The 15,826-nt window shown below is 35.3% G+C and overlaps 1 protein-coding gene across 1 annotated transcript; it reads left to right on the top strand.

Annotated features, from left to right (window-relative positions):
* The first annotated feature begins 1,758 nt into the window (after positions 1 to 1,758).
* On the top strand, positions 1,759 to 13,760 carry LOC138306123 (uncharacterized). The gene is made up of 7 exons (XM_069246491.1): positions 1,759 to 1,884; positions 3,615 to 7,093; positions 7,721 to 7,938; positions 9,071 to 9,182; positions 10,046 to 10,166; positions 10,964 to 11,079; positions 12,495 to 13,760. The coding sequence occupies exons 2-7, from the start codon at positions 3,713 to 3,715 to the stop codon at positions 12,528 to 12,530; spliced, it is 3,984 nt and encodes a 1,327-aa protein (XP_069102592.1). The 5' UTR covers positions 1,759 to 1,884; positions 3,615 to 3,712; the 3' UTR covers positions 12,531 to 13,760.
* Positions 13,761 to 15,826: the final 2,066 nt, after the last annotated feature.

Below are 15,826 nucleotides of genomic sequence, written 5' to 3'. Positions count from 1 at the left end.
GATGAGTTACTGGTGAGATATACGTCTTCGGTAGCAGATATAGAGAATAGATAGTTAGTATCTTACAATATAATACAAGGTTTATTTTGGTGCGAGACTTAGGAAAGCCGAGATGACGAGGCTTTGCCGAGTCATCTCGGCTTTCCGTGTCGATCGAACACCAAAATAAACCTTGTATTGTAAGATACTAACCGTATATTCTGTTTATCCTGCAACCATTATGGCATTCAAACGAAAGCAAATTGATAGTTATTTACTTGGTTTTGCTCGAAGCGGAGATAAAGATTCATTCACTAAACCGAATGAGAGCGTACTACTTTTTACTACCGTGAGAAATAATTAAAGGCCCAATACCCGTATCTTTCTTATTTTTTCATGGTTAAGAAGAATGTTGAAAAAAATCCTGTGGTAAATCATGCAGAGACAGGACTAAATCGAAGTCAAGATGAGCGATTATGATTCGGAATATTTTGATAAAAATCAAATAAATATTAAACATCGCTAGGTGGGTCCCACCTAGTCAATCAAGCCGAAGTTAGCCGACATTGTAACGTCGTTGCCGAGAACGTCATGTGACTACCATAACTACGTAACGTCTGTCTGAACTCCTCCGAAAACGGGTCATGATCTTTCCGACTGCCGTTCGGCAATAATCGTAAGTTTTACGGCGACCAGTTCGACTTTCAACAACTGCTGTACCAAAGTTATTAAAAACCATTATAAATAATCCATATGTAGCAACCCATAAACTTAAGGATTACGACAATGTCCCAGAAAATATAGTTATCTGAGAATCAAGGTGAACAGGAACAGCAGATTTTTAAATGTGAATCGAAAAAAAAATGGATGACTCTATTACATAGCTGGCAGACTCAAATTAAATGAAATTAGGATACAAAATAATTTCAAATATGTTTAATGTTATTTACTAATAGTCCGATAACCTTTGAAATATTTCTCTCGCTAGTCCAGCTTTCTCCCTTTCTACGCCCCTCCTCAATCTCCTCTTTTTTTCAAAACTTTTCCCTTTTTGCTTTTTTATTCCTTTTTATTTTTCTCTCCCTACAACTACTACTTTCTTTGTTCTAGCCACTTGTTCTGTACGTGAGGTTGCATGAAAATGGGTGTAAAGGAAAATGAAAGTGGTTGTACACAGTACGTGTGTGTGTTTGTGTACATACATGTACTTGTGTCTGAGAGCAGAACTATACATATGTTTCTGGTTAGAGTTATGTTGGATATATTAATGGAGGAAAGTGCCAATGTAATTAACATTATTTGTACAATTATAAAAAATGTACATGTACAATCGATACACAATACTTTTTTTTCACTTTATCCCCTAGTACTGCAGATAAATTAGATTGATACTTTACCAGGTAAATAAATATAACATGTATTGAGACTGAAAGTTTTGTGTATTGCATGCTACGTACTTCAGAACATTTATGAAGAAAAAACTTTTGGGAAATAAAATAGAAATCTACATTTTGTAAATTTATACAAAAAGGTTTTCTTAATTGATATTTCTGTTTATTTTTCTTTTGTTTTGTTTGTTTGTTTTATTTTGGTTGTTGTTTTGTTTTATTTTATCTACTCACTCGACAACATTGATATCAAAGCTAAAATCTAAAACTTTGTCGCACTATTCAACTGTAATATTTTTTCAGAACGAGCGAACATTCAAACACAAAAATGATCGCGAGTAGTTTCCCTTGTCAGAACTCTTCTCTGTCCTGAGAGCATAAGTGGTATCGATTTCCTTCTCGCATAAATTGATCACATTTGCCGGTTTGAACCAAGGATTTTTGACGTTTTTCACTCCAGATAAGAACAGACAATAGAAGATCATTGAAGAGCATCTTATTTGCGTCCCAGAAAACGGTATGCATGCATAGTTCGTAATCGAAAATGACACAATTTGGATTTTTTCCATTAATTGACTTCGTCTCGACTGCTTGGAGCCAACTGACGCATAGCTATATATGCATAGGGAAGACTATATTCTGTATCTGATGACAGTTATATTTGATCGATGCTAGATACATATAGCACATGTTTATTATAAATAATAATATTTGTTTATGCTCGTAGAAATTACTTATAGAGATGATTCCATATCAAGATTTTTAAGTTGCAAAATTAATTATGATAATGTTGCAAATAAAACCATGTTACGAAATATACTTCAAAATGTAAAGTAAGGCAATGTTGACATAAACAGTTTTGATCGGGATTTTATGTTCCAAAGAGTAACCTGCCAATATGAATTGTTAACGTTTAATTAAGCAAATCAAGTAAAATATTTATTTATAAATGTCCAATTGTATATCATATCAGATCTAAATCTCATACAATGTGTTACATACATGTAATAATTTACTACTCAAAGACGTATCTGTCACACAACCCTGCTGTTGGTATCACTCTGCTTATAAACGTACATCCAAACCTTGAAGCAGCAAAATGTAAAAGGAGCGGAAAAAATGCAAAGCCAGCTGATCAGAGTATGAACCTGGGAATCTCCAAATACTAGCTTGATCATGCTCTATCAATAGAGCTTCCTAGTTTCTGGCAATTCATCTGATCCAGAACCATTTCTAAGTTTGTATTGTAAAGGCACAGATATTAAACATGGCTTAAATTAATCTGGGTTTGCATTTATGCCCTCCCCATATTCTTTTTAAGCAAAAAAACAAAAATCAAAAGGACTCATGTTTTTCCTGGAACTTCATTCCTATTATGTTTGGGAACCATTAATGGAACACCCAGTGCAAACTTTGATAATGCCTGCATCCATACAATTTCCTATTCTAAAATAATGTTGATATAACGTCTGTTTTGATTTGATTATTTTCATGATCTAATCCCCGTTAGATTCTTATAAATTTTTGATGTTGAAACTGGTACTGTAAATGTTACAAGGCTTTCATATTGTTAGATACCAATTGGGATGAAAGCCTTTGTCATTATCAGCATGAATGAAATGAAAATTAGAAAATTTAATGTAATCGAGACATAAAAGAAATGATTAAAATGAACAACTGATTTAACATTGTCAGCAATATTATGTCAGTGTTAGATGTTCCGATCATGATTAAGGATTTCATCTCCAGTTATAGATTCATGAAAAAAATGACATTCTATTCCCTAATTAAATCCCATTCAATAATAACTGGTTTTTGTCTATTGTGTGTAAAAATACTAACAAACGAGAATTCTCGAATCCCATCATAAACAAATAATACCTGTATAGATCTACATAACCAATAAAACATAGTATAAAGTCCATCAAGAACTGGAGAATAAACTGAAATAATCGACCTTTATGATTTAGCTTAAGATTTAGTTTACAACCTCCACTCGAGACTTCTCCCCAACTCAGACTTGGGATCGTCTTTGACAGAGTTAAAATAATACCTTTCAATACCTTTCTCTTGTATTATCATATACGTTTTAAATGACAGCTTAAACTGGGCTTCAAAATTTCATGGCATGCTAATATCGTTCATTTCATCATTTTTTATTATTTTTTTATGTAATCTAATGATATGTTTTAAAATTTATGTTTAATTAGTTAATTACATATAATAAGATGTTAATTATAATTTCAGGTCAAATAAATGATTACTCTGATGGATCTATCAAGGATAATTGGAGTCAATTCTAGTTTAAGATAATCCTGGTATTTCTCAACAATAAGGCTCGCAAAATGGATCCCAGTACAAAATATGCGTACCCTGGTCAAGGAGCGAGACCCAAGGCTATAAGGACTACCAATCAAATGTCAGGCAATGTCGTCATCGCCTCAACAAATATTTCAGACGAAATTGTCAGTGATGACTGCAATAGCTGCATATCAGATGATGAAAATCAAAGTAAAAACAACAAAGTTAAGAATGAACTCTGTCAGAAGGTTAAAGTTCATCAATATGAAGGAGGATGCTGTCAGAAGTTAAAATCAAAACAAGGAAATAATACAAGTTCAGAGGTCAAAGTTGATAGTTTAAAAGATCACCATTCTATGGATTCTGCTTATGGAGATTGGGTTATTCCAGATTTAGAGGTCAAAGGTGGAAAGCATCAACAAATGACAGAACCAGAGGATTTGAAGTATGATGTAAAAGTTCAAGAGCTTGAGGTCAAAGGTCCTGTTATTGACTCTGGATTTGAGGATGTTGATGGAGGAATTTTTCATCCAAGAACAAACAACTCTGACCTTCATTCAAAGAAAATTTTAGAAAGTGATGAATTTCTCCAGGGAATCAATGATGTTTGTCAAAATAAACATTTCAATGACCATGAGCAATTTCTTCTGAAGAAGTGGCGCGAGTCTGGCTTAAAACTGTGGAAAATTCTTCATGAACGAGAGGAATGCAGCAGGAAGAGACATAAAAGTTCAGCGAAAAGTTCTGAAAGTGAATTAGAAATGTGTTCGGATAAAAATTGTGGCTCACTACCGTCTTGCCAGAACAATGTTGACTCTAAAATGTGTAGATTAGAAGAATTAGCTTACAAGCAAGCTATAAATAATTCTAGGTTAGTCTCAGAAAAACAAGGTGAAGAACATCCTTTGAACAGCAGTAGTAGTATCAACCTTGAGGAAAAGGCATCAGATGTAACACCGAAATCACAGCCTGAATTCTGGACGTTAACAGACAAGGCGCATATTTTAAATTCTAAAGATGATAACTCTAATAGAAAATCTAGATTCATGGAAAATTTTATTGCTCAATCCCATAAAGAAACTGTTAAGTCTTCACCAGTATTAACTGCAAAGGAATGTAAAACCAACGCTAAACCTAGATCTGGATTAGAACTTAACGACAATGTAGAAGTTCCAGCTTTTAAGGAAGAAAATAATTTAAATCACAAACACAAATCCTCAGGCCTTGAGCCGTTCAATATGAACTCTAAACTCTGGGATGATTCCGTAACAGCGGTTTCCAATAAATCTCTGGAAAATAAACATTCCCCTGTGAAATCCAGAAACTTTCCTCACATTCCGTTTTTCTGTAGTGGTCCTAACTCGTGTTACTCAGATGTACTGTGGCGTGAAGAAGGTGTGGATTTGAACAATAGACCATCAAAGTTTATCCAAGGTCAAAACAGTGTCACAGAACACAGTATCCAGGAGACAGCAAAATCCGTAAAAGTTGGGATACCAGTCATGGACTCTGTACACCAAGAAAATCCTTTAAAAAAGCCGGAAACCAATCCAAGTCATATGAGGAGGTGGTCTAATATTGTTGGGGGAGATGACATCAGATGTGAACATGATCAAGTAAAGGATGAAGAAAAACTCAGAAAGACTGGTGATTCAGAATTAGAGGAAAATCTGAAACCAATTCATCAAACTTCAGTTTGGTCTGACGACAGTGCTCCACCACTCATAGGCCCTTCAAATAGTCAGTGCAATTTTAAAGAACATCTGTTAAAGTCACTTGATCAGCACAAATCTCCGACATTTTCTTCTGATTCTGCAACAACAGACCTGGATAGAAGTTCAACAAATGACTGGGCTGATGCAGACTCCAGCGATGTCAATATTCCGACAGACGATCTTCACGGACAGAATAAACGAAATAGTTGTCCAAACACAGGATACAGTCGTGATGCTTGCATGTCAAAGTCCTGTGCAAAATACTCGCCGAAAAGATACAGGAAGAAAACGCATTCAAGGTCAAGGTCGATGGAGCATGAAGTTGTGATGGATCTTATTCGGAATCGTGTAATGACAGGAAATGGTTTTGACTCTGATTCCACGGAGGAGTCCCTAGTGGACATGAAAACTGCACTCAGAGATCAAGGTCACCAAAACGCTTGTAAAGGTCAAACTTCACATGCGGAAGTTTCACAACCATTCCATCATCATGAGACAGTCATTCCTGACCTTACAGAAAACTATACAGTGGAAAGCTGTTCAGAAAGTAGCCACTCAGCAGATAACCATTGTTACAGTGGTTGTGGCCCAGCAACCGGGATTCTTGGACTGAGGTACGCCATTCCCTACCTATCGGAGAGACTCAAGATGAGTCTTGCTAAAAGGATTGAATCCGGAAGTTCCGGAAAGCAAATTCCACGGAAACCACACCAACGAAAAAGTGAAGAAGATATAAAGGTACTGGAAGCTGGAATACAAAGTGACCCAGGCTGTTCAACGCAAGCAGAGCAGGTTCTGAATGACCTTGACCACTGTGGAGAATGTAGCATGAAAAGTGTCGAGCATGGTCTATGTCGTAATGTTTCTAATCTGTCCGACACTAATGTTCTACCTGTAGTTGATAGGGAAGAGCTTATCAGCAAACTCTGGGGGATCGACACAGCTAAATCTACAAGTCAACATTCCAACATATCTGATAGCATTCCAAGTAAATTCCAAGGACCATTTTATCTAGGTCAAGGTCACGCCGTTGTGAAAGATAGATATTTGAAGGGGAAATGTGTCTGTCCTGTATCCACAGATGAGTGTAGCCATGATGAAATCTCTCAAACGGACGAAAGTGAAGGCCTAGAAATATCTCATTCCTTTCAGTATATTGACATATCGGATGGGGAAATGGATTCATTCAGTCATTCCCAACTACAAACTGATCTTTTAACAGAATCAAAATCACCTTGTCAAGTCTTAATGTCGGGTTTTAGTGGTGTATTGTATGACGATATAGACAAACCTCAGATTAATCTACCAACTAATTCTTGCTTGTCCCACCAGAGTTCTGAACCGAACGGAAAAAACCTTCAACCAACACAAAATCCCAACGAAACAACCATACAACAATCAAATCCGATATCACTTCTTGGTTATCCCCCTTGTGTGGAACTCTTACAACCTAGTCATCTCCCTTGTAGTACAGACCTCTCGGAAACTCTTAGTCAAATTAGTTATGTCCCTTGTGAGGAAGTCTCTGAATCTCTGAAGCTGATTGGACAAGGTGAGGACACAGAGAACTGTAGCTGTGCCGAGACTGGTTTTTTATCCACAGATGGTATAGACCTAGACGATGTAGAGGAGAGTCGTGCAGATCTACAGTTCTTGTCTATAGAACAGGATACCTCCGATTGTAGCTCCATCCATACAGATACAGACAGGGTATGCTTGCAGCTTTGTTAATACAACGTATCTGTTAAATACTTTCAACATTTACACTCATCTACGTAACATGTGATAAACGATAACATTTGTGCGGGACTGTTATCTCTATTGGTGATGAAACGTAAATATTTGTTATCTTCCTGCTGAAATGACGTTAACTTGGGATGTCTTTTGACAACGTTCTATCGCCAATAGAAACAATTGTCCCACACAAACATTATCAGATATCACATGGTACATGAATGATTCCCATTATTCGGAATAATTCCCTTTGTGAAAATAGTAAATTAATAATCTACCGTTATGGAGAAAATATTTTATCATCTCTGGTACATGTATGGACAAGATCAATGCTCTTTTGCTTTTCAGTGAAACTTTGAAATTTACCCTATCATCTGGTTTGCTATGTTCAGTTTTAACATACTTTTTATTATAATTTTATTTCCTATGTTTACATTATAAGTGATAATGATAATTTGATTGAAAAATACATGATATGAAACAAAAAATCTCCAGAGAAAAAACAACATTCTCTTTATAGAGTAACAGGCACAATAAAGTCTTGTTTCTGTTCTACAAGTAGAGTATTCTAATAAGGACTTCTGATTGGTTTTATATTTATAGAGTAACCTGAGTGAGGAACTTCCTGTTCGGAGCCTATTCAGCACACACAGCGAATCTGACAGCGGTGAAGCAGATGACGAATTTGAATGTGAATGTGAGCACTGTCTACAACTAAGGTCAAGGAATGACAGCACTCTCAGAAGTCAAGGTCAAGGTCATACTCACCCAAGCAGTAGTGACCTTTCTGTTGTGGAGGATGAAGCTCAAGGTCATCAAAGGTCTGTTAGAGGTCATTTTAATGATTGGAATATATTAACATATGACATAATGCGTGTTAAAGTTGACAAGGCCTTTATGTTGAACATATGGCACCAATTGCTCAAAACCAATTTCTGTTTAGAGAATTGGGGTCCGATTTTAGGTTTTTAAAGTTGTAAGTTGCATTAGAACTATTAAAATGACATCAAGAGGAACTGTTAACCAAAATATATATGTATTCCCTGATAAGCTGTAACCTTATTGTTCTACAGTTTACTAGATGATAGCTTGGTTTCCATGGCAACATTTCTTAGGTGACAGGTTTACGTTGTGATTGCCGGCTATAAAAGCTGGTTTCAGTGTTCAATCTACGATTGTTTTTCGTGGGTCCTTTTCAATGGTTTTTGTGAAAACAATGGGTCCCACAGTGTTATAGATACCCATTCCAAGGAAATTTCATGGGTCCTTTTAAAATTCTGTGAGTCCAGGACTCGGGATGCGCATGTAGATTTATCACTGTGATTTATCACTTAACTGACCTGTTCAGCCATGTCATATGTCTAATGTCATAATTATCCTAAGTCACATGTGTAATAACACTATTATGACTTCAGATATATATTTGACGTCATAATCTATACATGACGTCACATTATTATCTCCATACATGGAAACGCCACATCTGAGCCGGATTTCTACTGTTTTATATTAAGACAAAATTTTAAGTTTCACATATTTCTATTAATAAAAGTAATGTAAAATTGTATTGAATAGAATCTTACACTCGAGACTATGTGATATGAAATTTATCAAACTCAATAAATAAAATGATAAGTTATGGACTACCAGCATCAGTGGTTCCCTCAGTAGAAACTAAATGATTCGAGACCATGATTACATTTGTTTTTCACATGACTTCCAAGAATTTTACTTTTGACACATTTCTTTCAGTAAAAATTATATTATCTTTATAATTATAATTGTATATTCGTGCATATAAAACATAATTGTATATAATCTTGTGTATTGTGTAATCATATTTATAGTTTTGAAATGTATTTTTAGGATCCTAGCGAGTAATGAATTATACAGTACTATACAGTTGATTGCTATCAGTGTGAAGTTAGACTAAAATAAACCTGCTTTATACAGACTACCTGACGGGGAGTTGGAGGAAGGCTTGTACAGGATCAGTATAGCAGAGTTAAGTCCCCTTAGCAGTATTATGAACAGTCGACGGAATGAATTGGAGTTCATGTTTGAGGTAATAATAATATGATAATATATTTGAAATCAACAGGCAACACTTATTTACTGTATTCGACCCATTAAGCGCCCATGTCCCTTTAAGTGCTCCTCACCCGTTTTGAGGCCTCAATTTCAATTGCCTAGGCATAAATAAAGACCAAAACTGCACAAGATTATAGATTTGCAATACTTTTGTCTTATCATCATCTTTTCATTATGATTTTTTTTTCAAAATTTTAAACACCCTGTGCATTTAGTTTGTCAAATACGGTAATTGAATAGTGCATCAACAAAACACTCTATGTATTATGAAATCGTATATGAGTTCAAATTCAGGTGGTTTGGCTTTATGTTTCACATTATCCACCTATTATCCTGTAATTTTGCCCGTGATATAATTTTGCATAATGTCACTATTTTGATATGATCTGGAGTGAATTTCATTATCTGGAACTTAATTATAACGTCATGACAAAAACAATTAAATGAAAAAAATATCTGAAGTCAGGTTTTCAAGGAAGGTGGAAAAAAATGGTGGTCAATGCCGGATTTTCACAATTCATTTTGATGTGGGATTCTTCAAAATGTAGGTTGTTGTAGTTAAGTTATAAAAAGTATCATAAATTTGTTTTTATTTCATGTGAGATTTTATGAAACTGGTCTCGCCAAGGCTGAACTGGGTACAATAACAAAAACCTCTTCATAATATCTCCTATGAAATGAACACTTATGTTACTATAGGATGCTATATTATATCATATATGCTGTTGTTTCTGCCCTAAGGACCCCATTCACTTCTTTTTTTTTTCACATCATAGTTAAACTCTAGAAGTAGTCAAGGGGAGATAATCAATATTTAAAACTTTTTCTTTTATACAGAATGTGATATTACAGATGTTAGCTGTCCATCCTGACCTACTTTCGGACGCCACACCACCACCGGCTGACCAGGCTGTGATAGAAGCCCTACCCTCTCTTCCTGTTAACCAGGGACATCTTAGTGAGTGATCTTGTACAGTTCTTAATCAAGTCTTGAATTTTTTATTTGTCATATCCAATACATCTTGATGGACATACAATTTGTTACGTCTTTCTCTATCATTATATTATATTTACATTTTCACTTAAGCCCTACTATATAACATTACCAAGCACAGTTGACATTCACCAGTCTATGAACTGCCATTCACTTATTATGACGCCATTATCATTGTGATGTCTCAATTGTCAGCGATAACAGAAAATGGTAGTTCAAATGGCTGTTCCATCTTTGACGATAATGAAAACTGTATTCTTTATAGCTGCAGAATCTCTTGGAATTTCATCATAAAATTGTTATCAAATGTAAATATAAATATTGAGCGTCTTGCAGTAGGCAATCATAGGTAATATGAATTCAAACTGAACAGAGGCAAATTCAACATGAAGAACTAGCGCTAGTGCTAACTTCATCTTTGGAATTTGGTGCCTGCGACTAGATTCTGTTTCAAACATCAGTGTTACACTTTAGCAGGGGGATAGAAACCTAGCTCTGTGTGTCTGCAGACACAAATATTTTTCCAGCGATCTCCTCTTAAACTACTTGACACATTGTCATAAGATTTGGTACACAGTGTCATAAGATTTGGTACACAGAACCCTAATATAAAGGGGAGTTGAGTAAACTTTATAGAGTTCTTCAATGTCCACTTTTAATGGAGTTATTACTAAATTTGTGCAGCGAGGGGTATCAGTCGGCCACTCTGGTGACAGTTTAAGTTTTTTGTTATTGACCTGAATCATCTATTTCCTTTCTAGCTATCAGTCTGTCTTGCCCTATATGCCTATGTGTATGTGAGGAGAAAGAGATACTGAGTTGTCTCCCTTGCCAGCACCTCTTCCATCAACTGTGTATACAAGCCTGGCTCATCAAGGTAAGACAACTCTAGTTGTTAATGCACTGATAAAAGTTGTCTCCCCTGTTCTTGCATTGTTAGCATTGATAATAAGTAAAATAGGATTCAACCTTATCCTAGACTTGGTAATAACCAAACAAGGATGTTAATTAATTAATCAACCAGTCAAATAGGATTTAAAAAAAATTGAATGGATCATCCTTTATTATTTTATGATTATCAACCAAATATTTTAGTTTATTTGTCATTAAACATTGATTATAGTTTATTATTACCACTTTTATTTTGAGTGGTACATAGAGAACAAAGACTTGAAAGCAAATGCAAATAAATTTTAATCCAAATATTATAATTAAAAAATATTAATCAATACAAAAGCAATTGTTATTGTAAATGTAACAAACAAAATCTTTTTTAAGAAATAAAAACAATAACAACTGACTAGTGAGCGCTTTCGACCCATTCAAGGGAGCTCTTCAGACTGTTTCATTTAGTTATATAGATAGCTACATGTAGTTATAGCTATGATCTATTTTACAAATCAAACATAATTGATATACATTGCAAATTAAAAAATATGCGAAGACCTATTCTAATCCCCTTTTGTCCGTCGTCATACATGGTATGGTGATAAAACAATTTACTTTTTCCAACTTTCTCCAGAACCACTGAACCAAATTAGTTGAAATTTTGCAGAAACCTTCCATGACCAAAGGTCAACCAAAATTATGAAATATATGGTCCCAGCCCTCAAGAGACCTGAGGGATGGGGCCAAGAGGGGGGTCAAATAGGCTAAAACTTCAAAAATCTTCTTCTGGAATTCCAGAAATGGTAGAATCAATTACTCTCAATAAATGGAAAGGTCTTAAGGCCCTTTACAAAATTGTGAATTATATGATCCTTGGGTCTTGTGCTTATTTAGTCATTTGTTATAGGAATTGAGTCAAATGTTGTCAGAATTATCAGTTTGAGATGATGGTTGAACTTTGTTGACAAAATGTTCCTGACTGACACCCAGGGGCCTGAGGGATGGGACCACATTATGGAACCATTTAAACTTCAAAAAATGTCTTCTCAAATTCAACAAATGGCATAATCTAATTACCTTCGTCAATTAGATATTAGATGTTCATGATGGTCCTGACTGACATTATAAAATACCAAGGTAAATCAATACTCAGGTGACCATCAAGGCCTCTTGGGCCTCTTGTTTTTTAATTTTTAATTTTCAAAAATTTTACATAGTATACATAAGTGGACACCATAACTCAAGCACTTGCATACACACTCACCTTAGGTGACCTTCAACACTCAGACGTCAAGGTGTACATTATGCTATAGCATTAAAGTAAATACAAATGTCATTCAGGATATTTCCATGCAGTGTTGACTCCATCACATCCCAGGTTAATTATGGACCTTTGTTTTACAGTCGGGTACCTGTCCAGTATGCCGGAGGACACTTTGATGATGGTGATATTAGGATCTCGATTACTTGTTTATTTTATCTAGTCTCCAACTCAATCTGTTCTGTATTGGCTAGTTACAGAGTAACTGCCCATTTGGGTAGCATAATCTGTAAGGCTGACATATTACAGATTTATCTGCCTTGTTGGTTGGCATTAACTGTATGGTCGACATGTTACAGAGTTATCTGCCCTTGTGGGCAGGTATAAGCTGTATGGTCATGTTTTTGAGTGTAATGTCATATTTCTTATAGAATATTCTTTGAGAAAATAACATAATATGCAATAACAACTTACAATGTCACAGTTGATACCTTCTAGCAAAGGCAGATAACTCTGTAATAGGCAAAAATAGAATATGATATGGGTTATATATGTATAATACTCAATGTTTTAATCTACTTAATATGTCATGCGTTTTAATATTATACTGTATATGCCTTGTAATGTTTGTGCGTCTGTTAATGTATGTTTAAAGAACGTTAATTTTATACTTGAACTTATGAAACAAGTGTTAGAAGCATTTGGTTTTAGAATTCAAGGTATCAAAGCAAAAAATTAAGACTTCAAGATCAATTTCATAAAATCTCAAGGGAAATGAACACAAATACAAGACCCCTTTTGTTACATAGCTGCATAATGATCAACTGAATGTTTTAAAATTCAAAATAGCATTAGGTACTAATTTCTAACTAAGTAGCCATTTTTGTTATGCCATCCTTAAACCCTGACGACGTCATACGTAATATATATCTGCTTTTCATGATGCCCCATTAGTTGTGATTAAATGGATTTCCACATAAGAACATTAAAACATCACTAAATTTGGCTTGATAATTTGTCTCTGCAATATATCAGATTCTGAACTAGGGGAGATAATTTTGTATCAGAATTTTGATGAGAAATTGGTTGATCGATAATTAGGTGTCAATGCTATGGATTTTCCTATTCAACACAGCCAACGGTAATGAAAATGCTTAAGATCATATTAATTTTGTGACATAAACAAAATTATGTACATGGAATTTAAAGAAATTGAGCAAGGTCAAAAGGATAACTGGAAGGTTGTGTGATACAATATTAAAGTTCATCATTTTAACGTAGATAAGCTACATAATCCTTTGACAATCACAACTAATTATAGCGACTGAAGAGATCATTCAGACAATACGCATAGCTATTGTCCCTATGTATTCATTGTTTATGTTTTTGTGAACGTCTGTGACCGTCCTTAATATACCATACCACCACCATACTCACACCCCCCTACCTCGCACACCTTGCTCACACCTTTACTCGCCCCCACTTACTCACACCAATCTCCGATCAATATATCCCGGCGGCCCCTCTCCCACCCCCCCACACACCCTCCCTAGGGGAGCATATAGATTCAATTCACATTATGGCCCATGCTGCAGATACGACATCGTCAAGAACGCCGAGATCCCACATAACGAACGTCACCAACCCAACAAGTTAATTGTCATTTAGGACTTCATAAAGAAATCAACTCTCATAAGAACGAAAAGACAAGGTAAAGGATTCCAGCTACAAGAGGAAGGAAAAGCAGTAGTATGTGTATTCTCTAGAACTTTTAAAGAGAATTTTAATCATCTTGTCGAAAGTTTACAGTTGATCTGTTCCGTTATCCGAAAAACTAATGGACATACGTTACGGATAGTGTTTCACATACTTTAAACAACATTGAGATACGACCACATTATCCATCTTTAGTAAATATGTTGTAATCGACTTGACACTTTCGTACACTGGCCCAAAGCTCAACATCACACCCCCCAACAACTTGCTGCCAACGGGATTTTTACTTTATACCGGAATTTGAAGAAGACCGTGTCACGTGTTTTTATGTGTGGTGTTACCCTTACACATTGGAGAATTATTTCGATGATATTAAAACAGAACATTCGAGGTATTCTAAAAATTGTCTTTTTCAACATCATGCTCTGATCCAAATAAACATGGGCGGTGTAGATTTTTTATTAATGGATGATGAAAAGTTCCTACTGCTGACGATAATTTAAAGTGAGCACATTTGATGTCGACACTCTCATAAGCAGGCAGGATGGCCAATCGATTGGGTGAAGGAGATTAAATACGAAACATATTGGAGGAACTACTGAAGATATTATCGAAATTGTGAAATGAAGGTGACTTTTATGGACAATCATATTACTTTGTTTATTCTAATTCAATGAACATATTGGTGCTAAAAACATATTCGTAAATGGAGTTTAACACAAATTCGTTAGACGAAAGACTTCAAAGTTATATCATGGAAAAAAATAGAAGAAAATAGTCTACATGAAAATTAGTCAAAAATCTACTGTTTTTGTTTATCATACGCATTTGCCACAACATCTAAAATCTCGGAATTATTTATATGTTCGGGATGTGAAAGAGGGACTAGCTAACCAATTAGGACATAGCTGCGTGACGCTATCGAGTGAGGGATAGGGGACTAGACTTATATTTCGAAGAATCACTTACTCTAATTTCTCATTCAGAAGTTGACGAAAATTGGAAAACATATGGTGGTACAGTCAAGAATTCCTTCTAAATTGTTGTTCCTTTTACTGCAAGACGAACGTTTTGCGAGGACTGAGAACTACATAAACAGCGTTATTGTAATAAGATAAAAAAGATTACATGAAAAAAAATTCAAAAAACTCATTTTTTGATATGATTTATCTACTTATAGATGGATACTGCTTCCACTCACCCAGTTCATGTGCACATGACAAGCTGCACTGATCGCCTAATAACGTTTGCCCAGTGGAATTGCAAACTTCGTCAGACACCTTATCAATTGGCCTACGACGGTTTTTTTCACGAGGATATTGGCGATTGTGTTACTTGTTACAAGTGTGGAAAAACACTGAAATATTGGAAGCATTACAACTTTTCTATCGAGTGCAGTGATTTCCATTGTGTTTTACCATACCCACCCAAGTAACATGGACGTACCTGTTGTTCTCCTCGACAAAGATTGCATAGAATCAAACAGACTGTTCAACATATTAAGTTTAGTGTATGCAGACCATATTCGAGAAATCATAAAGTAAACGACAATGTGATATAGCGGATGCATTTATTCACACAGATGACATTAAAGTGATTCGTGACTTTATTCGAGAGACTATTACATTGAAAATAGAACGGGGAGCACGTAACGCTTTCATATCGCAATTATGTAATGCCGAATGGAGAGTTAAAGAACTTAAAACTGAAAAATGGAAAGAAAACGTTGGTAAAATGGTGCTGTCCATGAATCGTGTAG

Source organism: Argopecten irradians, chromosome 13 (genome assembly GCF_041381155.1).
Source record: "Argopecten irradians isolate NY chromosome 13, Ai_NY, whole genome shotgun sequence".
NCBI classification, from domain to species: domain Eukaryota; kingdom Metazoa; phylum Mollusca; class Bivalvia; order Pectinida; family Pectinidae; genus Argopecten; species Argopecten irradians.
This window is presented reverse-complemented; position numbering and strand designations above follow the sequence as displayed.